Below are 26,766 nucleotides of genomic sequence, written 5' to 3' on the forward strand. Positions count from 1 at the left end.
GTTGAGTGCGCAGAAAGAGGAATTGATGTCGGTGGCAAAAATCGTGAAGGCTTGATACATGCCTTACAGGAGTTTGATATCCGTGCACACCAGAACCTGGGGGAAACTGGACCAGAAAGGGTTTCCGCTACTCCAGAGCCCAGTGGTTCAGAGGCGGCCTCACCAGATGGGCAAGCAGAGACTGACACTGGAATACCACGGATTGTTACCTCCAAGCCACCACAAGAGCAGGCCAGCATCAGATTGCCTGAAACCATCATAGACTCTCTTCAAATGCAAGAAACTCTACAAAACCTCAGGGAGACGGATCCTGTGGTGTACCTGCAGTTTCTGGAACGCCAGGCTGAGCGAGAAGAGCGCAGGGCTGAGCGAGAGGCGGCAGAACGCCAGGCTGAGAGGGAGGCTGATCGTCGGCACGAATTGGAGATGGCTAGGCTCCAGCAGCAGCGACAGGCTCAGAACCTCGGATCCCTAGAGCACAGGGATGCCTCTCTGCCAGTGATCCCAGCAGCCAAATTTCCAGTTATGGAAAAGGACAGTGACATTGACGTGTATCTACTGTCGTTTGAAAAAACTTGCCGTCAGTACCATCTGCCCCCAGCACAATGGGCCCGGTACCTGACACCAGGGCTACGAGGCAAGGCCCTGGATGCTTATGTCGAACTGTCAGAAGAACAGTGCGACGATTATGCGGCCCTAAAAGCTGCAATCATCCAAAAGTTTCAGCTAACCCCGGAAGTGTACCGGAAGCGTTTTAGGTCCTTGCAAAAGGGGCCTGGGGACTCATACATGGATGTGGTAGGTCGCTTACGCACCACATTCCGGCAGTGGACTAAAGGCTTGGAAGCCGATTCGTTTGAATCCCTGGAAGATCTTATGATTGCAGATCAACTTTTGCACATCTGTCCTACAGACGTCAGACAGTTTGTGCTGGAGCGAAAGCCAGCCTCTGCCAAAGCAGCAGCAGAACTGGCAGATACCTATATCCACTCTCGGGTATCTGACCATCGCAAGGCTCCTCTGAATGGCTGGAAAGGAGGGAAATCGCACACGGCAACCCCTCCTCTGCCTACCAAACAAGTTCCTCAGCAGCCGGAACCTGCAACTCCTGGAGCCAAGGCCTTCCTAACGGACAAACGCAAATGCTACAACTGTGGGGGAGCCGGACATCTCAGGGCGCAGTGCCCTGAGCAGAAGAAGACGATATCACCTGGCCATCCGGCTAGCAAACCTTCCGCTGTGCTGCTCGTCAGTGGGAAACCTCCCGGAACCAATGCCAACTTGCAGCCAGTCATCGTAGGCCACCGGACTGTAACAGGCTTTCGTGACACCGGAGCCGAAGTCACATTGGTCAGACCAGAGGTGATAGAAGAAACAGACATCATCCCAGAGAAGTTCCTTACCCTCACCGGAGTTGGGGGGACCCGTTCCTGTGTACCCCGTGCCTATGTTTTTATTGATTGGGGTGCCGGGAGTGGGATGAGAGAGGTGGGTGTCTCGGAGGAGATCCCCACTGCGGTGTTGTTGGGTTCTGATTTAGGTACCCTTGTTTCATACTATGCCCCTGCTAAAAGCACCCCAGATGCTCCCACAGATCTCTCTGGACCTCCCAAGGTACTGTTTACCGATGTTGGGGTAATATCTGGGCAACCTGTAGATGGACAGCGGGAGGGGGAGGGTGGAGTGGAAGTGCAAGGTCCTCCTTCTTCAGAGACAGGAGAGGAGGCCCCCTTGCCAGTGAAGGTAACTGATGTATGTTCCAATGATGCTGAACTGATAAAGGTTAAATGTGATGATAATGATGATGAGGATAATGATGATGATGATAATGATGATGATGATAATGATGATGATAATGCATTGCCAGTACTGGTGGTCACTCGCAGTGCTGCAAAGGCAGCCGAGGTGCAGGCCCTGGTCGCAGAACAGCAGGAGGAGGTCTCTGGGCCCTCTCCCTGTTCTGACCCAGTGGACTCCACCTCTGTTGAGCCTCAGCAGCTGTCCATGTTTGCCACAGGACTGCTGGCTGGGACCTGTTGTTCCGCCTTTGAAACAGCACTGCAGACAGACCAAACACTAGCACAGCTCAGGAGTCTAGCTGATCGCCCCCCTGCAGAGAATGACAAACAAAAGGTCTATTGGGACAAAGGTAAACTGTACAGAGAAAATATGCCTGCAGAGGGGAATGAGGCTGACCTAGGTAGCAGGCAGCTGGTTGTACCCAGTCAATTTAGGGGACAGCTGCTAAAAGTGGCTCATGAGATTCCCCTCGCAGGGCACTTGGGGATCACTAAGACCCGAGGGCGGTTGATACATAACTTTTATTGGCCTACAATGCTCGCTGACATAGCTGACTACTGTCGGTCCTGTGTTACCTGCCAGCGAGTTGGCAAGGCAGGGGATGTACACAGGGCTCCGCTAAAACCTTTGCCTGTGATTGACGAACCTTTTAAGAGGGTGGCAGTGGATATCATTGGGCCTTTGGCCATCCCTAGCAGTTCAGGCAAACGTTTTATCCTTACAGTTGTCGACTATGCCACGCGTTATCCGGAGGCGGTGGCTCTCTCCTGCGTCCGGGCAGACAAGGTCGCTGATGCTCTGCTGGGAATCTTCACAAGAGTGGGATTCCCGGCTGAGCTCATTAGCGATCAAGGCCCTCAGTTTGTGTCCGACTTGATGCAAGCTCTCTGTCGAAAAATACAGATGACGCATATCATGGCCAGTCCTTATCACCCACAAACGAACGGTTTGTGCGAGCGTTTCAATGGAACCTTGAAACAAATGTTGTGCACCTTTGTGCACTCCCAGGGTAAGGACTGGGAACGATATCTGCCTCATCTGCTGTTTGCTTACAGAGAGGTGCCTCAGGAGTCCACAGGCTTTTCGCCATTTGAACTTTTGTACGGACGGAGGGTAAGAGGACCCCTGGACCTAATCCGTGAGAACTGGGAGGGCAAGATTGCCGACTCAAAGGTCTCGGTTGTGGATTATGTCCTAAAATTCAGAGATAAAATGGAGACGCTGGTGGAAATGGTGCGGGAGAACATGACCCAGGCCCAGACCAGGCAGAAAGAGTGGTATGACCGTAATGCTAGGGAGCGGACCTATGACATTGGTCAGAAGGTGTATGTTCTGCTTCCCCTGCGGCAGAACAAACTCCAAGCAGCATGGGAAGGCCCGTACACCATCACCCAGCGTCTGAATGATGTCACCTACTTGGTCAGGTTGGGAGAAGGGCGTAGACGGCAGAAGGCCATTCATGTTAACATGATCAAAGCCCATCATGAGCGCACGGCCTATGTCATGCCGGTCTGCAGCAGGCCAGAGCCCGAGGAGGCTGATCCACTTCTGGACCTGCTAGCAGACACCAGGGAGGTAGACTCAGAACTCCTGATAAACTCCAATCTTACCCCCACCCAGGTACCTGGACTGAAGCGAGTGCTGGCAGTACATGGTAGCAGGTTTACGGGAAAACCTGGGAGGACACACCTCGCTGTCCACCAGGTGGACACCGGGGCACATCCCCCCATTAAACAGTCGGCCTATCGCGTCTCCCTGGAGGTGCTGGCCGACATGAAAAGGGAGGTGGAGGAAATGCTGCAGCTGGGGGTGATTCAGAAGTCCCACAGTGCCTGGGCGTCCCCAGTAGTCTTGGTTCCCAAAAAGGACCAGACGACCAGGTTCTGTGTGGACTACCGGAAACTGAATGCCATCACTACTGCAGATGCCTACCCTATGCCCCGGATTGATGAGTTGTTAGATAGGCTGGCGGCCGCCCGTTATATAACAATCATGGATCTGAGCAGGGGGTACTGGCAAATTCCTCTGGCCCCTGAGGCTCGGGAAAAGTCGGCCTTCATCACCCCATTCGGATTGTTCGAGTTTACCGTCATGCCGTTTGGGATGAAGAATGCCCCAGCTACCTTCCAGAGAGTCATGAATGACTTACTGGAGGGGCTGGAAACCTTTGCCGTAGCCTACCTGGATGACATCGCCGTGTTCAGCCCTACCTGGGAAGAACACCTGGTGCACCTGTCACAGGTCCTAGACCAACTGACAGCCGCCAATCTGACTGTCAAACCCAGTAAGTGTCAGATTGGCATGACTGATGTGCAGTACTTGGGACACCAGGTAGGAGGAGGTACCCTGAAACCCGAGACAGGGAAGGTTGAGGCCATCCTGGCCTGGCCTACCCCTCAAACCAAAAAGCAGGTTATGTCTTTCTTGGGGACCGCTGGCTACTATAGGAAATTTGTATGTAACTATAGTAGCCTGGCCAAACCTCTGACTGACCTAACCAAAAAGAAACTGCCCAAGGTGGTGTCTTGGACACCAGAATGTGAGCAGGCATTTCAGGCCTTGAAGGAGGCGCTGGCCAGCGCACCTGTGCTGCAGGCTCCAGACTTCACCCGCCGTTTCCTTGTGCAGACGGATGCCTCTGCCTTTGGATTGGGTGCAGTCCTGAGCCAGGTGGACGAGGCCGGAGAGGAGCATCCCATCCTCTACCTGAGCAGGAAGCTGCTTCCCAGGGAAGTAGCATATGCCACGATCGAAAAGGAGTGTCTTGCGATCGTGTGGGCTCTCCAGAAGTTACAAACGTACCTTTATGGACGGCACTTCACTGTGATCACGGATCACAATCCCTTGAGCTGGCTAAATCGTGTTGCTGGGGAGAATGGCAAACTACTTCGGTGGAGCCTAATTCTTCAGCAATACGATTTCACCATCCAGCATAAGAAAGGCAGCGCCCATGGCAATGCTGATGGGCTGTCACGACAAGCCGAGCCCGCAGGAGTCGGTTGCGTCAGGAGGGAAATTGTAGTTCCCTCCCATGCAACCACCTAAGGGGGGAGGTGTAACGATATCAAGTACGGGACATGACAAGCTGTAGCTAGCTGCCATCTTGTGTGGAAGTAGCCATGACAGTTTGGCTCCTCATGTAACCTCACAGAGAACTCTGAACTCCGTCTTCCCCACCTTAGGAATTCAAAGCTTTTTAAGTTCAACAGAAAAGGTTATCTCAACAGAGAAAACAGAGCCAGGCTAAGTCAGTAGAAAAACATTTGTTGTAAGGGCAGTGTTCAGGCCTGTCGTAAAACTGTCACCCTCCCCACTCAAAGAACAAACAGGCCTCGGTCGTAAAGTCTTCTGAATACACCTCCCTAGAATAAGTATGAAATTTCAGCATGTTTCATAACTTCTGACTTAGTAATAGCACATACATAATCTGGACATATTTAGCTTCCTCAGATAATATGGAACGTTTCAAGTCCAGACACCCCTATGTCAGGTCATATGGGAAACCCCTGGGACCACTTATTCCTCCAAAGCAGGCTATACGTTATAGATATGGCATGTTTAGACTTGTTTTGAAGGAAATCTCAAGTTGAATAATAATATGGATATTTGGAGTCTGTCAACACTACAGATGCAGATATATGAGTATTTATTACAAAGTCACCTGGGACGTGGTCATGAGTGTAGACACCTCCCAGCAACCAACCCCTAAAACCAGCTGATCAGATGATTGGTTACTGGTCGCTGTCAACACCCCCTTTGATTTGACAGAAAAGAGGAGATGCCAAGACAATGGGCAGTTCTCCTTTTACCATCCAAGAAGAAACATCTGCCAAGTCGAGAACCAATTACCTAGCTCATCGATCGAACTCTGATCAACCCTTGGACATTAATTGCAAGTATTCTTTCTTCCCAATTCTACCTTATTGCTTTGTGGCTGTATATTGTCTTTATCTTTTGAAACATCTTTTTTCTGTAAATATTTTATTTGCATCAACGTTGACCTTTTCATAATAAACCCTTATGTTGAAAAGTGTTAACCTTGTCTCTAAAGCTCTTAATGCAAGCTATAAATGAACCTGCCTCTTGAAGGGCGCTACTGTTATAGAGTAAGACTCTGAGCAGACCTGTCTGTAGTGGCAGTGTGTGTGGCAGACGCTTATTCTCAAATTATAATTGGTATTGCAAAATTACGAGTCTCCCCCGGCTCGGTCTTTTAAACGGGGGTGGTGGCAGTTAAAGGGTTAATTGTGTAATTAGCCCAGTGACAATCACTCTCAGGCTGCTCGCACCTAGATTGTGGTCCTGCAAGCTGGAAAATCTTTGGGCTGGGCGCAGCTGAGAGTGGCATTGTTACATAAGTGACAGCGTGGTGTGAGGTTGGCCGGTCCTTTGTCGCGAGTTAGCGAGGAGGGCAGGGATCTGACACCCGCGTTCGTCACATATGTCCCCACTGGGTTTTGGTTGTGACATAAGAGATAGTGTTTAGGGACACTATGATAAGTGCGACCCTTCTTTATATTGGTTATATGCTCATTCACCCTCACAGAAAAGGTCCGTATAGTACGGCCCACGTATTGTTTCCTGCAAGGGCACGTGATCAAATAAACAACATATCTCGTTTGGCATGTCAAAAAATGCTTGACTGAGTATTCTCTCCCTGTGGTTGAGGAGACAAAGGTTTCAGTTCTCCTCTTTCCACATGTATTATGTAAGCATACATTACATTTACGATAAGGAAAAAAACCTTTCATGTTGTGGAAGAAGGGCCGAGTGATTGGAGGATCGATAATATTCGGTGCAATCTGACCCCTTATAGAGGGAGCCCCTCTATATATGACCCCTCCCCGTTCCGGTAACAAGGGGCCTAACATGTGGTCATTTTTGAGGACTTTCCAGTGTCTAATTAGAATATCCTTGATTTGCTTGTGTTGTACTGAAAAATTAGTCAAAAAGGACCACCTATGTTTGTTCTCCTGTGTACCTTTAGGTCGTTCTGATAATAGCGAGCTTCTATCTATCAAAGATACTTTATTGATTGCTTCATCGATATCCACTGAATCATAACCCTTATCAATAAATCTAGATTTCAAAATTTGAGCTTGATGGAAATAATCTGAGAGGTCACTACAGTTATGCCTAATACGGGTAAACTGACTACGAGGTATGGATTTTAGCCAGGTGGCATGATGGCAACTATCGACCGGAATGTAACCATTCCGGTCGGTAGGTTTAAAGAATGTTTTAGTTTCCAAGCGATCATTATTGACAGATATCTCAAGGTCTAGAAAATTAATGGTAGAAGGACTGACCTCATATGTAAGGTCAATGCCTATATTGTTAGCGTTCAACACAGCCATAAAGGAGTGCAGAGATTCACGTTTTGTGAACATTTTATGAACTTTATACACATTTGTTTTGGTTGCAGTGTATCTGTTGATGTATACACTATTTATTTGAACGCATAATATATTTCTTTGGAGCTATATTCCTAACTCCCTTTACACTTAATAATTCTTGCACTTATTAATGTTCGTTGCACATATTTTTTCTGTGAATATTTGTATATTCCTTTACAGTCTTTGGACTTGTAGGGGCTCTTTTGTGCACTATCTAGGTTTACTTGGATCCACAGACACATCTGTGTCCTTATATACACTTCCATTGTGTTCTTTTTCCCACTTTTATACGTTTCATTAAAACTTTATTGTGCATATTTGACACTCAGATGACCATTCTGGTTTGTCCTGCCCAATAAAGAACATCATTTTTTAGCGCCACATCTTGTTATATATATTTAATAGTTTACTTGCTTTGTCATATGACAGTCCTCTACTTTTCTTGTCATGTGACAGAGAGAAGTCATGGCAGTTCTGAAATTGTTATCAGTCCAAACAAGTTGTTATATGGAGTCATAACTATTCCTTTACAAAGTGTCACAGTGGTTGCCCACCCTTAGACCATTTACCTCTAATTTGGCTCACTGACCCAAAGAGCATTTTTTCCCACCCTCCCTCTATAATAGACAGAATCAGCTGTGAACTGCATTACTCTTAGTGAGCATTAGGGGTCCTCGTGCTCATGGATAAAAACGTTAGCGAAAGGATAAGCATAATCGAGAGTACTGTGCAAGAAACACATTACAGATGTGGCCAAAAGTTTTGAGAATGACACAAATATTACTTTTCCCAAAGTCTGCTGCTTCAGTGTTTTTAGATCTTTTTGTCAGATGTTACTATGGTATACTGAAGTATAATTACAAGCATTTCATATGTGTCAAAGGCTTTTATTGACAATTACATTAAGTTTACGCAAAGACTCAATATTTGCAGTGATGACCCTTCTTTTTCAAGACTTTTGCAATTTCCCCTGGCATGCTGTCAATCAACTTCTGGGCCACATCCTGACTGATGGCAGCCCATTTTTGTATATTCAATGCTTGGAGTTTGTTAGAAGTTGTGGGGGTTTTGTTTACCCGCCTCTTGAGTATTGACCACAAGTTGGGATTAAGGTCTGGGGAGTTTCCTGGCAATGGACCCCAAATTTCCATGTTTTCTTCCATAAGCCACCTATTTATCACTTTTGCCTTATGGCAAGGTGCTCCATCATGCTGGAAAGGCATTGTTCCTCACCAAACTGTTCTTGGATGGTTGGGAGAAGTTGTTCTTGGAGGATGTTTTTGTACCATTCTTTCTTCATGGCTGTGTTCTTAGGCACAATTGTGAGTGAGCCCACTCCCTGGGCTGAGTAGCAACCCCACACATGAATGGTCTCAGGATGCTTTACTGTTGGCATTACACAGGACTGATGGTAGCGTTCACCTTTTTTTCTCTGGACAAGGTTTTTTCTGGATGCCACACACAATCAGAAAGGGAAATCAGAGAAAATGACTTTACCCCAGTCCTCAGCATTTCAATCCCTGTACTTTTTGCAGAATATCAGTCTGTCCCTGATGTTTTTCCTGGAGAGAAGTAGCTTCTTTGCTGACCTTCTTGACACCAGGCCATCCTCCAAAAGTACACTCACACCTGCCTGCTTCCATTCCTGAGCAAGCTCTGCACTGGTGGTGCCCTGATCCGGCCGCTGAATCAACTGTAGGAGATGGTCCTGGCGCTCGCTGGACTTTCTTGGGCGCCCTGGAGCCGCCTTCCAAAATGCAGTGGAAATTATTGTTTTTTATGGGATTAAGTTCATTTTCATTGCAAAGAGGGACTTTGCAATGAATTGCAATTCATCTGATCACTCGTCATAACATTCTGGAGCATATGCATATTGCCATCATAAAAACTGAGGCAGCAGACTGTGAAAATGAACATTTGTGTCATTCTCAAAACTTTTGGCCATGGCTGTACATTTGTCTGACAGTTACTGGAACTACCAAAAGGGGACTCCTGCACCACCATACATGTAACAACAAAGAAGTGCAAGGTACAAAGAATGTGTCAAGAGTCACTGCTGGCAATTTTCTGCCTGGGCCCCTTTGATCTTCAGAATCAAGTTTGTCAAGCCAGATTGAAGTTTGGACGATTTAGCAGGAAACTGAAGAAATAAAATTCGATCCATATTCGGACAGATTTAGATTCGGATGACTCTAGTTGCTTATGACGGCCTATATATATGGTCTATAATGGAATTCCTCTTTGCCCACCTTGTTCAACAGTGGGTGCAGGCCCCTAAATTCCTTTTGCCACAATCCATAGGACTCCTGGACATACTCAAGGGATATAAATTCCACTGCTTCCCACCCTGGTGCTCAGAGGGATCTTGCCTGATGGGACAGTGGTGACTGGGCTTGTGAGCTATAAACAGGAGCTGGGCCCACCAACTTTGTATCTGGCGTACAAGAGCACACAGCCTCTTTGTAACCACCAGCCACAGTGGACACTGTGCCGACTGACTAGCTCTGGTATATTGCCTTTCTAGTGGGGTGGTATTACCTTCAGCCACCTGACTCCGAGATCAAAGAATAACTCAGCCTTACCTCTGTGGAGCCTAACTGAGAATCCCTGCTACCCACTCCTTAAGGAGCTACAGATGCCTAACTTGGAGAGGTGCTATAACCTCATTTCCAGGGGCTGCATGCAATTGTATGTGTTCTAATCTGTGCTGTACTATTTGTTTTGCATGTGAATTTTTCTAAAACTCAGTTATACTGTATTGTACTGCCACCTAGTGATCAAGTTTGGAAATCATTCGAGTATCTCTGTTACTGAGATAGTTTCATTGATTGTTATTCATTGTTCTTATAAACAAATGTACCTATGTACTTTTGCTTTGAATGCAGCAGAAAATAAATCTATTGTGTGGATTGGATCTGCCACTTGATTGTGCAGCATCATTTCCTTGGATACTATTTTCTCATAATGGTGTTTGGAGCCCATCTCCTGGAGCAAAACTACTTATACTGGAATGTGGGATTCAGATATTTTTATTGCACATTTTTAACACCATGCCGGACAAATTTTTGAAGCTTATTCATTCTGGACTGATATTGCATATTTGACTGGACACCAGTAGCTAAAATCATGTGCTGGCCTCTTACATATCTTGACAATGTGGGATTTCCATTAATACTTTGTGTCTCGCCTCCTTCCACAGGGCTATAGAAAGGTATCACTCTTGCAGCTGGCTTACCTTACTATTTGTTTATCGCTCATTACAGAAAATCATTTTGGGGAACATACTAAATTGACTTTGTCAGTACCAAAGCAGGGAAACAGGAAATTCTGGTGAAGATCCTGAACATAACGAAAGCCAGAACGTGACGCCACTTGTCTAGAACCATACAAAAGTGGTAAAATATGAGTTCTGGGTGGAGCTGTCTGTAAACACGTACTAAGAAAAGTTGTAATCTTTCTGGTAATGTTTCTGTCTCTATTAGCAGCACCTCAGTTGTTTGCGGCGTTTAATTCGCTTTTTCAGCATCATTAAGTCGATGTACAAGATACGGTTCAGAACGGCACAGGCGCAAATCAATCCTCCATGTACAGCACCCGCCACTCCACTGCTAAACACGTCTTGCCCTGAAACAAAATAGTGACATGTGTTAAAACATTCCAGAGAGCTTTGTACGGCATGCAACGTCCACAGTCAGTAGTCCTTTTTTATTTGCAACCTCCTCAAAAATATATTTCCGTTTTTTACTTTTAGTATGTAACAGTACCCCCGTAGGGACTGCTGGTGATTGCGGTCCGTCTCTCACCCTGCACAGCCAGGCACACCAATTTCTAGACATACAGCAGTCAAGAAGTAGTCCTTGTACTTGTTTTTTGTTGTTTTTAATTGAGGGGAAGGGGACATATGGGATGCCCAGTGTATTAATAGGAATTAATTGGGGACACAACTATATACATCCTGTATATGTACACCTTTCTTCTTCTCTCTCTGCAACAGACTTGCTTGTAGAGCTACAACTTCCAGGACCAGCTAGCACTGAATTGCAGGCCTGACACTAGTTCAGCCAGGCCCAAAGCAAAAATGCCCTTTGCAGGCAAGGACTACGGGCCCTTATGGTGTAGCAAAATGTGGTAGTCCTAGTACTAGCTGTCCCATGTGGCTACTGATCCCAGTACCACCTCTTCGGGCCCTGCCAGGCTCCTGGCTCTAGCTGTCTCTTTTCACAGGCTGTGCCATAATAGTCCTCCTTACTGACTCTGCACTTGTCTCAGACTGCTTGCACCCAGTCCTCTCAGGCTTGCCTCCAAGTCCTCCTGACTGTGTGTCACTCACCAGCCCACTTGGATGCAACTTGTTCTTCCTCCTGGAGACTTGCCTGGCAGTGTTCTCCTGCTGTCCTCTCCTTGCTCCCGTGCCTTCTGTCCAGGACACCTTTGTTGGTTGTAGGAAGGTCCCGTCCGCACCCGAGCCCAGGCCATATGTCGTTCCCCCCCCCCAGACTGGGGAGCTCCCTCAAAGGCCACGACAGCCTAACACTCCATCTCCAGCTTCCATCTGAACAACTCCTCCCCAGCTGGGCTGACCCTGAGTACATGAGGGGGCCTGCCCCCTGCCAACCCAAGTTGAGGATTGGTCAGGGCCCTCAGAAGGCAGCTCCACCTTACCTCTCCTCCCCCTTTCCAGAAAGTTCCATTGCATTCTGTAATGCCTAACACTCCATCTCCAGCTTCCACCTGAACAACTCTTCCCCAGCTGGGCTGACGCAGAGAATTTGAGGGGGCCTGCCCCCTGCCAACCCAAGTTGAGGATTGGTCAGGGCCCTCAGAATACTCCAGGCAGCTCCACCTTACCTCTCCTCCCCCTTTCCAGAAAGTTCTAGTGCATTCTGGAAAGAGAGGGGAGGTCTCAGTGATGCTGCCTGTGAGTCATCCAACTCTCCTTGGATTTCTGCCCAACCCAGGAATCAAAAACGAACAGGCTTGGCTACCAGCCAAGCCTGCATAAATTTACCTATGCTAAAAACAAAAACCTATTTCTACTTCTAGCACTAGAGGGTGCTACAAGTTAAAGACACATGAACTATTGCTTCCTAATTTGATGGAGTTCTCTGTCCATGCAGCAGGTGCCGCGCTAGGCTTATTCAGGTGTAAGGCATTGCATCATTCTCAGCTGTGAGTCATTACAGCAGAGACTTATCCCTTATCTTCAGATGGCTGAGACTGAAGTTTCAATCAGATAAAGGGAGCTGCAAAAGCAAGGTGCTTCTGCTGTGCTGTCTCCTTAGTTTGGCAGTCCCTATCAGCACAATGACCTGATTATGGATACAGTGTGATGAACACATGTGTCTAGCTTACCTGTTAAATACAGTCCTTGTACTGAGGTCTGTGCCCTCGTCCGGCTGATAATGTCACATTGGTACCGGCTACAATTCTGTTCAGCTCCATACATTGACCCTAGAGGTGCCCGTAGGTAATACTCATTACTTACTGGGGTTGCAGCTTCCATATATTCAATCTGTGTATGGAAAAATTTCAGTCACCAGTTACAATCCATCTCTGCCACGACAGTACTTACATTTGGTGTTCATGTCAACAGAATAAAAAGGTACAATACCTGCCTATTCTCACTGTGAATGCCTGAAGCTTGAGTGACACCACAACTTAGAAAAGAACCTATTAACACAGGAACATAGGACATAGATGACTTGCTTTTGAAGGTACAGGCTCTGAGGCTGACATCTTTGTTCTTGCTTTACTACTTAGTGGGTCACTGGCCTGGAACTAATGTATCAGTTGCCTCAACCCCTGAAAAAGACATTGTTCCCAGTTGGTGATCCACTAAGTAGAGAAGATAAGGGTGACAGTCGGTGCCGGGACAAGGTCATCTGGAGCCCATGGCAAAACATGCCAAACTACGCCCCCCCCACAGATGTATGAACATTATGTGTCAGCATGCTTACCCCTAAGCATAAATCCCCCCTCCTCCCAGGACAAATCCCCCCTCCCAGCTCAAATCCTCTCTCTCTTAAAATCTCTCCCAGCACAAATCCACCCCCCCCCCCAAAAAAAAATCACTCCTGCTGGCACAATTCCTCTACCCCTCAAGTTTCCCCTCTGAGTACACACCCTCTCCAAATCCCCCTCTCAACGCAACCCCCCCCCCCCCCCCACATTTCCCCTCCTAGCACAGATAAGTCCTGATCATCCCTATTAGCATAAGTTCCCCCCCCCCAAAAAAAAAAACTTCCCCTCCTAGCACCATTTCCCTCCCCCCTCTACCATATCACCTCTTCTAGCACAAACACCCCACATACCCCCTCTTAGCACAAATCCTCTTCCCCCACCCCCCTCCCAACACAAATCTCACCAAATCACCTTTCCTAGCAGCCCCCCCCCCCCCCCCCCCCCAAGTGTCTCCTCCTAAAACAATTCTTACCCTCTACTGCCCTCTGAATTACTCCACCCAACACAACACATATTCCCCCCCCCTAAACTTCTCATGGTGCCCCTCCACCTCACATGATACCACAGTGCCCAGGGCAGCCACCTCTCCTGCCCAACCCTTGTCCCAGCCCTGGTGACAGTCCCTAAACTTGAAAAACGTATTTAGAAGTTCTAACCGTTTCTCAAGCTACTAAACATGTGTTTTTGTGTTTTCCTATTGGGGGAATTTCACTTACACTTCCTGTCCATTGGATCTCAGGTGAGAACAATAAATATAACAGAGGCTCAAACCCTTTTCCGCTCCATTCCAAACTAGATATTTGGCTGGAGTTTGCCTTCAACCCATTGTGGATGTGAGAAAACTAGTCGAGAAATGTCAGGTCACCAGACTAGCAGTGCTGAGTGGCAGAGCTGTGCAAATTTTAGGACTGGATGGACTGAATTACAAATCTTTTGGCAGGTAAAGAGCTTTTATTTATTTCATCTGTTTATGTTGTATTTAGTTGTTTGAGCGGATTTCAACTTTAGAGCTCATGTTGACGGAGGTTCATTTCAAATGCTGCATTTGCTATTCAAATGCATGTGTTTGAATGGTGAATGCAGCACTTGACAAGGAAAGGCTGCGCTTGATTTGCACTGCAGTTAAAACGCACATCAAAACACAGCACAATGCAGTTCAAACAGGACTTCTGAACAACTCAGTTAAAGTCAATGGGAGTTTGTTGACCTGTGATTAACAGGTGGCAAACACAAGTCAAACGTATGAAAACAATTCCCATCATCGTGAGATTTTTTAGCATGCTGAAACAGATATCCAACCCCTGCTTGTGCTCTGTACCTTGCCCTCAAGCTGTGGGAATTCCTGTATGGCTCTCTCAACCATGTGTTGTGCCAGCTTCATCTTCCTGCTGTGATACTCGTCCCCGCGGTGCCGTGGTGTCTGTCCACTCCACTCGGAAAACCATTTATAAGGAGCCATTGTCAGTAGAGTCATACAGGAGCGGCCTATGATTAAAAAAGGTACATTGTTACAATACAAACAATGCTGCATAACAGAGTTAAAGTGAACCAGGCCCAGCCTAGAAAGTAACAGTGGTTGAAAAGTTTTGAACCTGGGTCGGTAGGGCCCGATGTGGATTCAGAGATACTAGTTCCCCACCAGGTCTGCTCCCCTTGTGACTGACAGCTGGCAGTGGGTAATTTCCTTAGCCAATAGACACAGCCTGCTATCTATGAAAATAAATCTGATGGGGAATTAGCCCTTCAGCTTCCCAATCAGGCACCTCCTACTGTCAGTATCACTGGTTGCTAGGGCCCTGTCGGTTGTGAAGCTGTTCTTGGCAACCAGTGACAGGTAGGGAAGGTAGAGGAGGAAGTAACAGCAGCAAACGTGCCACTCTGCTACTAAGTGTACAGAAACAGGCACTCTGCTGGTCTCTGTATGCCAAGTGTGAGTTGGCCCTAATTACTTCCGGGTTCCTTATGTACAAACTAAAGGTAATTCTTTTAAAATTTAGCAGCCATTGTGCCACTTTGTAAAAGTGAGTAAATTAAGAGCTACCTGAATCCACTGCAGTTGTTGGTAAAGGGTCTTTTCAATCTGGCACAGGCCATTTTCAAGGGTCCATACCGCCAAATAAGTTTAATGAGTGCTTTATTGAATTACCCAACTTGTTCCTGTCTTCCTTCCAAGTCAAGATTACACCCCAACCTTCATGGCGTTAAGCCCAACCTTCTGACTTTAAACTGTCAAATGCCAGACTCTAAGTAGGCAGTAGAAGCTCTGGCACTGGGCAGCTGAATGACATGTGTGGGGTATATTAACAGGAGAGGGTTATGAATTAAAGTGAAACTAAAGTTTCCTATCCTTTACTGACAAGGAATCTGCCATCTTAGTCTCTGTATGTTCTGCAGTTGTCATGGTGCTGCATTTGTGATTAGTTATGACACATGCAATCTGATGGCTTGACAGCGTGAAGGAACTACCAGGGTCGCAAAGGTGGCACTTGTGACCAGGCCCTGATGTTCCACCACTGTCAGGGGGCCCGAGCGGGGTTGCTGGCTGCAGGGCTCTGAGCTGAGAGCGTTTCTCTCATACAGCCCAGAGCCTGCACTCACAGTTCCCCCTCCCTCGCACAGATGGGAGAGGAGAGAGCCGATCTGCTCCTTCTCCCCCTGCCCCTCTCCACCTGTGTGCACAATGGGAAGTGTGAAGCTAAGCTGCTGAATTTGATAATGCTGCTGGGCTTCACACTTCCAGTGGTGGAACTGATGAGCACTGATAGGTGACACTGATGGGCACTGATAGGCGGCATTGATGAGCACTGTTAGGCGGCACTGATAGGCAGCACTGATAGGCTGCACTAATGGCAAATGACAGATGGCATTGATGAGCACTGATAAGCAGCACTAATGGGCACTGATAGGTGGCATTGATGAGCACAGATGGGTGGCACTGATAGGCGGTATTAATGAGCACTGATAGGCTGCACTGATATTACTGCACTAATAATCAGTGTAAACGATGTACTGACAGTCTTGTCGGTTAACGGCTCTCCTTTCATCACACAGACACATTGTGTGGTGCGCACACAGCCAGGGACACAACATCACCATCCTTCTCACTGGCTCGAAGGCCCAAATAAACAGTCTAGTACTTTTATTGCTGGATTTAACTTGGATGTGTGTAGGGGAGACATGGGATACCACGAAATAACTGAATTTACTGAGGATACTTCTCTTCTCACTGTTCTGGCATAAAGCTTCTGTAAAGTTCACTATTGGCTTTTGTAGTACTGAGAACTGCACACAGTCACTAGGGCACAGAATGTAGGTCAATACTCACAATGCAACAGGATCATCAGTTGCCTCCTTCTGATATCCATCGGGCACTCTTTTTTTTTTTACAATTTATACTGGTCACTCTTCAGTGAGGGAGACACAGACTCAGCTTAGACTATAGCTGGAAGCTTAATGAACTTCATGCAGCCATTCCAGCAGACTGCCCTAGGGGGCAGAGTAGACAGAGGACTTCTCTGGTAGAACTGGACTCAAGATCCACACACTCCGATTATTTTTGGGCTCTCCAGCCACCTACTGGACACACCTCTAAAGGGATTGGCGGGGTCTCCATAAATATTCAGGCTGCTTTTCCATTCTTCTTCCCACTGTGATTCTAGAATCCTCTAGAAGGCAGGGGGAAGTAGTCAGACCAACAGCCTGTGAAACATTGAGCTGACAGAAACAATCCACTCCAGCTCCACTGATTACAGAGGAGCTAAACTAAATTTGTCTAACAACCTACACTAACCGGGAGGGTTCTACATAACCATTCTGCATATTCTCCAGAAATAAAAATAAAATAGGTTGGCTGAAGTTTAATTTTACAAGTCATTGTAATGCAGAAGATATCTTCATTGAATCTTATAGCTGAAAATGTACATGTGTATATATATATATATATATATATATATATATATGTACAGTGGGGACAGAAAGTATTCAGAACCCCTTACATTTTTCACTCTTTGTTATATTGCAGCCATTTGCTCAAATCAATTAAGTTCATTTTGTTTCCTCATTAATGTACACACAGCACCCCATATTGACAGAAAAACACAGAATTGTTGACATTTTTGTAGATTTATTAAAAAAGAAAAACTGAAATATCACATGGTCCTAAGTATTCAGACCCTTTGCTGTGACACTCATATATTTAACTCAGGTGCTGTCCATTTCTTCTGATCATCCTTGAGATGGTTCTACACCTTCATTTGAGTCCAGCTGTGTTTGATTATACTGATTGGACTTGATTAGGAAAGCCACACACATGTCTATATAAGACCTTACAGCTCACAGTGCATGTCAGAGCAAATGAGAATTATGAGGTCAAAGGAACTGCCTGAAGAGCTCAGAGACAGAATTGTGGCAAGGCACAGATCTGGCCAAGGTTACAAAAAAAGTCTGCTGCATTTAAAGTGGAGGGCCACCCTAAAATAAAAAATTGCATGAAAAATCCTAAAAAAATTCTGGCCAAGGTTACAAAAAAATTTCTGCTGCACTTAAGGTTCCTAAGAGCACAATGGCTTCCATAATCCTTACATGGAAGAAGTTTGGGACAACCAGAACCCTTCCTAGAGCTGGCTGCCTGGCCAAACTGAGCTATCGGGGGAGAAGAGCCTTGGTTAGAGAGGTAAAGAAGAACCCAAAGATTACTGTGGCTGAGCTCCAGAGATGCAGTCAGGAGATGGGAGAAAGTTGTATAAAGTCAACCATCACTGCAGCCCTCCACCAGTCGGGGCTTTATGGCAGAGTGGCCTGACGGGAGCCTCTCCTCAGTGCAAGACACATGAAAGCCCGCATGGAGTTTGCTAAAAAAACACCTGAAGGACTCCAAGATGGTGAGAAATAAGATTCTCTGGTCTGATGAGACCAAGATAGAACTTTTTGGCCTTAATTCTAAGTGGTATGTGTGGAGAAAAACAGGCACTGCTCATCACCTGCCCAATACAGTCCCCACAGTGAAGCATGGTGGTGGCAGCATCATGCTGTGGGGGTGTTTTTCAGCTGCAGGGACAGGACGACTGGTTGCAATCGAGGGAAAGATGAATGCGGCCAAGTACAGGGATATCCTGGACGAAAACCTTCTCCAGAGTGCTCAGGATCTCAGACTGGGCCGAAGGTTTACCTTCCAACAAGACAATGACCCTAAGCACACAGCTAAAATAATGAAGGAGTGGCTTCACAACAACTCCGTGACTGTTCTTGAATGGCCCAGCCAGAGCCCTGACTTAAACCCAATTGACCATCTCTGGAGAGACCTAAAAATGGCTGTCCTCCAACGTTTACCATCCAACCTGACAGAACTGGAGAGGATCTGCAAGGAGGAATGGCAGAGGATCCCCAAATCCAGGTGTGAAAAACTTGTTGCATCTCTCCCAAAAAGACTCACCGCTGTATTAGATCAAAAGGGTGCTTCTACTAAATACTGAGTAAAGGGTCTGAATACTTAGGACCATGTGATAGTTCAGTTTTTCTTTTTTAATAAATCTGCAAAAATGTCAACAATGCTGTGTTTTTCTGTCAATATGGGGTACTGTGTGTACAATAATGAGGAAAAATAATGAACTTAAATGATTTTAGCAAATGGCTGCAATATAACAACTTCCGCCCCCACTGTATATACTATAATAGCCGCTAGCAATAACTGCATGTAAAATCCAACAGGCTGGTTGTACCCAAATTGATTGATTGATCAACTTGGGTACATTCAACCTGCCCATACATGGTTCGAATCTCGGCCTGTCACTGCTGAAGATTCAAACCGTCTATGGCTGGCTTTAGGTCTTATTTCTCTTCTGGTACCACTGCTGGGACAGTGTATCTACAAATATCTATAAGTATATCCCAGTAACAAAGTTAAAAGGATAAGGCATACTTGTTTCGGCATTTAAAACATGTTCCCTACCTGGGTGTCTCTGCTGGTAAGTCGGATCCTTGCCAGATGGGAATGTGATAAACATCAGTGGTAAATCCTCACAGATCTCCTCCCACTCCAAGGACCAGAATTTCTCCATCCTAAAAAAAACTCATATTCAAAATAGTAAAAAGGAAACATTTCAAAACAAGACGTTTTCTCTTTTTATAAAGCTTTGATAGTTTAACGTCTGGTAGATGCTGAAGATTAGGGATGATCTGAGGCATGCTCGAATCCTAATCTGAGCCCACCTAAGCGAGCTCCCCAGGAAGCTGTTGTTGGACTGGGCCAATCATAAGTGGCCAAGGTATTCCCTGCAACCCCTCTTATACACATGGCTGCAGGGCAGGGAATGCCCCCGCTGCAGATAATGGGCCCAGTACAGGCGACAGCTTCCTGGTGGATTCAGACTAGGATCCCAACACACCTGAGCTCATCCCTATTGAAGAATTAGCCCTGGTTCACACTTATGTGATTTTGGATGCATTCCAGAATGCATGGAATCCCATGACAAGTGAAATAACATGATTTTCTATGGAGGCTGTTCACATAAATGCAGTCTGAATGTGATGCTATTTTGAAAAACGGTCCATGGATAGGTGCATGTTTGGTGTGGTGTGATGCAATTTAGAACTCCATATATTGGAAATGAAATTGCATGCAAAACTGCATAGCAATACAAAGATAATGTGATTCCAGTGTGATGTGTACAAGTCTGTGGTGTTTTTTGGAGAGAGACAGAAAAAGAGAGGATAAATCCAAATTGGAGCTGCATCAAAATCACACGCAAAACGCATTGGAATTGCATCTGAACCTGCATCAACTGGATGTGATCCTTGAAATCGCACTAAAAAACTCGCTAAAGGGTTCCATGCACACTAAAGGGTTCCATGCACACTAGCATTTTTTATAAACTGAAAAGCAGCTTATAGGAGCTTAAAAAAACACTAGTGTGCATGGAGCCTGAAATCTCACAAGTGTGAACATTGTCTTAAACCATCTGTTTCTCTTAAGGATCATGTTTGTGAGATCTGTGCACACCTGCTGTGCTCACTATGAGGGGCTTACACTATCCCTGTTGGATATTTTAATAATATAGTGGGATGTAAGGTCCTTTAAGTTGGGTTCTCAGCATGGGTTAACTGGCAACCTTCTCCTGCCTCTCATCCAGGGTATATAAGCAGTGTGGAGTAGAGTGACTGGGCATTTTGGTAGGCAGCAGAGGGACCACCTGGGTGGCACTGGCAACTATGGCTCTCTCAACAGATACAGTGGAGAAGTTAAATGTGCCTGCTAAGAGACAGGAAGTCTTAAAAAGAAATGAATGCAGCCATCTCATCTAAGGACTGGTAAGCTGCAATATATTATATTTCTGTTCTTGAGTTTAGATATGCATGAAAAAAATCTATGAAATGAAGTTGTTTCTGAATTCTATGGATTACATTTGCATGTTGGCTAAAAGGGAACACCTTTTGTGCAAGACTCACAAGCCATTGAGATCGTTCTCGGGGTAGATCCAGAGATTGGTGGATTTCAACCCAAGTTCTTCACTTGTCCCGCGAAGACCAACGAATGCTAAAAAGCAGCCCATTCCATGCTGGAGCCTGGAGAGGAGCGAGGCCACTTCTAGTGCAGGAAGACAGAGGAGACCACGGTTATGGAAACGAGAGGAAGATGAGATGGTTATAAAAATGTTTTTGGCCTCCATTACCCGGTACTGCTTTTATCTCTGGTGGCAGGAGTCGATTGTAAGTGTTGAAGATGCCAGCATCTGATATGATGATTGGTGCATTAATGCATACCTCTCCCTCTTTTCTCTGTATAGCCACACCTAAGGAGGAAACAAGAAAGTTGGATAATTGCTACAGCTAAAAGTTCCAGCTATTATTTACCTTTCACAGAAACCACAGTACAAAAACTTCATTTGCTTTTCTTTCCAGAAGGATGGATCTATCTTTGGCACCATCAAGGTTCACCATCTAATTCCTGGACTGAGATGGTGACTCAGTGATGATGAGGCCATGTAAAAGCGTTATGCCTGTGCAGTTCTTAGCTGTGATCACAAATGTATTACACAGATCACTCCCTCTTACATTTCGACTTGCAATAGGGTTACAATGCACAGTCTGATTGATCACTGGTATGCAGCAAACTGATAGCATCATCTCAGCCTAGACCAGTGGTTCTCAACCTGGGGGTCGGGACCCCCTCGGGGGTCAAATGATGGTTTGCCAGGGGTCACCAAATCCTTTGCTGTTCCTATAGCCCACACCACTCTCCCAGCCTTTTTGCGGCCACCCAGCAGGGCTGTCCCTAGAGCCCACGGCTGCCCACTCAGCCTCTTCGCAGCCATCCATTCAGTTCACAGCATGGCTGGGGGGCAGAGACTAGAGGTCAGCTGACTGGTGAGGAATGTGAAGTGAGAGGGGCTGAAAGAGACCCTATCTCCTGATTTCAGCAAAGGTGTCACTGCTACGAGACACCACAAATTCGGAGACACAGTGAAGCCAGAGACACAGTGAGTAACACTACCTGTGATTATAGTTGCCATTAAAAGTCCCCACTACAGTTCTCAATCAGCCTTGATCAAGAGCACCTAAGTTGGCTGATCAGAACTCCCTGCCAGCACTGCCACTCATCCCATTCCCCCCCACCCCCCCACCAAGGAGTAAGAGAAGGAATAAAAATAGAGAATACATGGAAGGGAGAGGAAAAGAGGGGGCGGAACAAAGAAAAAGGGAGAGAAAGAATAAGAGGAAGAACAAGAAAGATGTCTAGAAAGAGGGATGGGGGGAAAAAACAAGAAATTAGGATAGAGGGAGATAAAAGGGAAAGAAAGGAGAACAAAGAGAGTGGTACATCCTAAAATGTACCATAAGGGGTTTTAATACTGTACAAATGGAAGGGACTCAGGGTGCGCTAAATGTCCATGGGTTAGGGGTGCAAATTACTTGTCTTGCCTTGGGTGCTGATAACCCATGCAAGGAAAATAATTTTACGACTAGGGGTCTCCACAATTTAGGAAATTTTATCAAGGGGTCACGGCACTAGAAAGCTTGAGGACCACTGGCCTAGACTAAGTAACTAGACTAGCCACTTGAAGACCAGGCCTTTTCTGGCACTTTTTGTTTACAAAACCGTATTTTTTGCTGCAAAATTAGTTAGAACCCCCAAACGTTATATATTTTTTAAAGCAAAAGCCCTAGAGAATTAAATTATGGGTTTTGAAAATGTTTATGTCACACGGTATTTGCGCAGCGGTTTTTAAACGCAACTTTTTTTTGGAAAACCGTACACTTTTTTGCATTTTAATGCACAAAAAACAATAGCTAACCCAAAGTTTTGGTAAAATATAAAAGATGAAGTTATGCCGAGTAAATATATACCAACATGTCACACTTTAAAATTGCGCACGCCAGTGCAACAGTGACAAACAACATCAATTTTACTGTCCATGGGTGATGTTTTATAAGCTTTTACAGGTTATCACTTTAGAATTGCTAGAATTACTGCCCATCTGAAGTTCACAACGATACCTCACATGTGTGTAACGATCGCTGCGTGCAGGACTGATGCATGTGTCCGCCTTTGCGCTCGAGCACAAGGGGCACAAGGGGACATTTTTTTTACTTATTTATTTACTTTTATTTTTACACTGTCACTTTAATTTTTTTATCACTTTTATTGCTTTCACAAGGAATGTAAACATCCTTCGTGACAGCAATAGGCATGTGACAGGTACGCTTTATGGAGGGATCTGGGGTCTATAAGACCCCAAATCCCTCCTCTGCCCTAAAAGCATTAGATCTGTGTGTTTGAATCCTTTTGATTTTTGAAAATGGCGTCGTTGACATGTGGGTAAAACGGAAGTGATGTCGGGTCATCGTTTTCGGGTTATCATAGCCGAGAGCCAAAAAAAAACTGACCTGGTCTTTGGTTGGTTCTCTGATCAGCTGGCAAAAGTGCTGGCTGGTCGATCGGGACTCCCGGTGGGACGGGATATCCCAGTAAAGCCACGGAAGACAGTGGGAGGGGGGACGTCCCCTCCCACTGCTTGTAAAAGCAATCCAGCATCTAGTTAGCCAGTAGGCTTGCTTTTAAAAAAGAGCTGACTGCTGGCTCTAAAAAAACAGTGCCAGGATGATGCCAACAGAGGAGGCAGTTAAAGGAACCCTAACCGGAGAGGCAGCATAGAGCGAGCAAGGAGAGACAGTGAGTAGATCAGCACGGTGCAGGGACAAACAAAGGGAGAGATTGCCAGCTGTAGCAGTGCTCTCCAGGCCCCCGGGCAATACAGTGCACTGGAGCCCTGTCTGCACAATCACGCACGAGAATAAAAATGCAAATTATCAAAAAGGCTATATTTATTGGTACTTCCAACAAAATCAGTGTTTAAACATTAATGCCCCTTGCACACGGTCGGACATTGATCGGACATTCCGACAACAAAATCCTAGGATTTTTTCTGACGGATGTTGGCTCAAACTTGTCTTGCATACACACGGTCACACAAGGTTGTCGGAAAATCCGATTATTCTGAACGCGGTGACCTAAAACACGGGGCAGTAGCTAATAGCTTTCATCTCTTTATTTATTCTGAGCATGCGTGGCACTTTGTGCGTCGGATTTGTGTACACACGATCGGAAATTCCGACAACGGAATTTGTTGTCGGAAAATTTTATAGTCTGCTCTCAAACTTTGTGTGTCGGAAAATCGGATGGAAAATGTGTGATGGAGCCTACACACGGTCGGAATTTCCGACAACAAGGTCCTATCACACATTTTCCATCGGAAAATCCGACCGTGTGTACAGGGCATAACACAAAGTTTGGACAATATAACACGAGTTTGATGGGCACAGTGGCAGCATTTAAAGGGCACAGTGGCAGCGTTTGATGGGCACAGTGGCTGCGTTTATTGGGCACAGTTGCAGCTTTTGATGGGCACAGTGGCAGCTTTTAATGGGCACAGTGGCAGCTTTGAAGGGCACAGTGGCAGCTTTGATGGGCACAGTGGCTGTGTTTGATGGGCATAGTGGCAGCTTTTGAGGGGCACAGACAGTGGCTGTGTGTGATGCACAACTTGAACGTACTTAAGTAGACAGTGTTAGACTTGCTTGAGGCCACCGTCCTGGTGCAGTACAGTGTGTCACTCACAGCAGCAAGGCAGCGCCAGCTATCAAGGGCCGTCTTTCTGCTCTGCTCCCTCTCCACGCTGTCTGAAGAACATGGCAGAGGTGGGCAGAGCTTGTTCACTAGCAGCTGAGGCGGCCGCGGGGCGCTATGAATGCTGGGGCGGCCGCGGCCTCTGACCGACGTCACTGGTTGCTAGCTAGATGCCAGGCGGCCGGCGATTCTAGCAAGTGAGCAGTGCAGTCAGTCAACTCAAGCAGCAGATTGCAGCACTGAGGATCGGCCCTGGATGGGGCCCTCCAGACAAGTGGGACCCCGGCCAACTGCCCAGTGTGCCCAGTGGAAAAAACGGCCCTGGTGCTCTCTTGAAGACAGCGGTCTGCCAAGTCTTCATCTAAGCTTGCCCTGGGGAGTCTCCATGTGTGTGTCAGTCAGGAGTGGGAAGAGAAAGAAGCATTTTTTGCAGGCAGTGTCTACAGAGAGGCAGAAGGTGGTGCAAGATGCTGTCACTCCATTTGTGCTACATCACAAAAGGACTGAGAGTTCCTGCCTGTAATGGGCTGTTGCTGAGTAAGCCAGCAGTTTTGTACAAAGTAAACCAAGTTTGTGCAGGAGGAATTAGGAAGAGGAATCTGTAAATAGGGAGAAAGTTGTCCCTGGTTCTGTTTTATGGACATTTTTAAGTTGGGCATCCCATAATCCCTTACCCAATCCAAGTTATCATCCTCTAATATAATAACAAAAACAAGCCAAATGACCGATTTATGTGTCTGGATGAAAGAAGGCAATGCTGTATGACTGGCTGTGCAGCAGTGGGGAACCTTGACTTCAGTTACTCCTACAGAGGTGGTGCTACAAAAATATATACTGTAGCTGTATATTGTGACATGTTAGGAATGTTTTAATGCAAAATTTTAAAGGTGCTGAAAGGTCCACTTTAAGAATGTGACATTGGCAACTGTTACAAAAATGGATTCCCACCAACTGCCAATTTTTTGGGGTTTCCCGTTCCATTCACCTGTAGCTCTGCCATTGGTCAGCAGGATCCGTGAGACTGAGGCCCGTACAAGCACTCTTCCTCCGGCACGCTCAATAACGGGAATCATATGAAATGCGATTTCGCTGCTCCCTCCCCGCGGGTACCAAGCTCCTCTTTTGTAATGATGGATCAGGAGGGCATTAATCATGAAACTGGAGTCATTTGGAGGCACACCTGTAAAGAAAAATGTTTAAAGTTGAACATGAGCCGAAAAAAGGTTTTTATATATTGACTGAGAGGAGAACCCCAGTCAGGTGATATTTTTGCTGTTTATGTCCCTGTTGAGGACATTTTAATGTACATCCTGTTGTATCTCCAAGAGTGGAAGTGAGAGAATTTCTCTAGTGGTGGCACAGGCAGAATTAAAAACCTAATTCCAACCCTTCCCCACTTGATCCACTTGACTTACAAAGTGCATTGCAATACGCATTAACACAAGGTAATGGAGGAAAAAAAAAAACACCATTTGCAGTTTGATGAGACAGCGTTGACATAGTTACATAGTAGGTGAGGTTGAAATAAGACACAAGTCCATCAAGTCCAACCTATGTGTGTGATTATATGTCAGTATTACAGTGTATATTCCTGTATGTTCTGGTTGTTCAGATGCTTATCTAATAGTTTTTTGAAACATCGATATGCCCTCCGCTGAAGCCACCACCAGTGGAAGGGAATTCCACATCCTTGCCACTCTTATGCCCCGTACACATGGTCGGACTTTGTTCGGACATTCCGACAACAAAATCCTAGGATTTTTTCCGACGGATGTTGGCTTAAACTTGTCTTGCATACACACGGTCACACAAAGTTGTCGGAAAATCCGATCATTCTGAACGTGGTGACGTAAAACACGTACGTCTGGACTATAAACGGGGCAGTGGCCAATAGCTTTCATCTCTTTATTTATTCTGAGCATGCGTGGCACTTTGTCCGTCGGATTTGTGTACACACGATCAGAATTTCCGACAACGGATTTTGTTGTCGGAAAATTTTATATCCTGCTCTCAAACTTTGTGTGTCGGAAAATCCGATGGAAAATGTCCGATGGAGCCTACACACGGTCGGAATTTCCGACAACACGCTCCGATCGGACATTTTCCATCGGAAAATCCGACCGTGTGTACGAGGCATTACAGTAAAGATCCCTCTACGTAGTTTAGGGTTAAACCTCTTTTCTTCTCATTTTAGTGAGTGGCTACGAGTCTTCTCCCTCTGCAAAAAAGTTTTATCCCTATTGTGGGGTCACCAGTACGGTATTTATAAATTTAAATCATATCCCCTCTCAAGCGTCTCTCCTCTAGAGAGAATAAGTTCAGTGCTCGCAACCTTTCTTCACAACTAATATCCTCCAGACCCTTTATTAGCTTAATTGCCCTTTGTACTCGCTCCATTTAAAGTACATCCTTCCTGAGGACTGGTGCCCAGAACTAGACAGCATACTCTAGGTGCGGCCGGACCAGAGTCTTGTAGAGCTGGAGAAT

At 46.1% G+C, this 26,766-nt stretch overlaps 1 protein-coding gene across 1 annotated transcript in view; it reads right to left on the reverse strand.

Moving 5' to 3' along the window:
* Positions 1-7,409: 7,409 nt before the first annotated feature.
* Positions 7,410-26,766, reverse strand: part of LOC141114221 (all-trans-retinol 13,14-reductase-like) — a 33,139-nt gene continuing 13,782 nt past the window's right edge. The window contains exons 5-11 of the mRNA XM_073607781.1: positions 25,265-25,459; positions 20,825-20,944; positions 20,601-20,739; positions 19,105-19,214; positions 14,476-14,642; positions 12,549-12,708; positions 7,410-10,820 (exon numbers count right to left, since the gene is read on the reverse strand). Of these exons, the coding sequence (XP_073463882.1) occupies positions 10,675-10,820; positions 12,549-12,708; positions 14,476-14,642; positions 19,105-19,214; positions 20,601-20,739; positions 20,825-20,944; positions 25,265-25,459 (1,037 nt within the window). The 3' untranslated portion in view covers positions 7,410-10,674. The remainder of the gene's footprint in view (positions 10,821-12,548; positions 12,709-14,475; positions 14,643-19,104; positions 19,215-20,600; positions 20,740-20,824; positions 20,945-25,264; positions 25,460-26,766) is intronic.

Source organism: Aquarana catesbeiana, linkage group LG12 (assembly GCF_042186555.1).
Source record: "Aquarana catesbeiana isolate 2022-GZ linkage group LG12, ASM4218655v1, whole genome shotgun sequence".
Taxonomy (NCBI): Eukaryota; Metazoa; Chordata; class Amphibia; order Anura; family Ranidae; genus Aquarana; species Aquarana catesbeiana.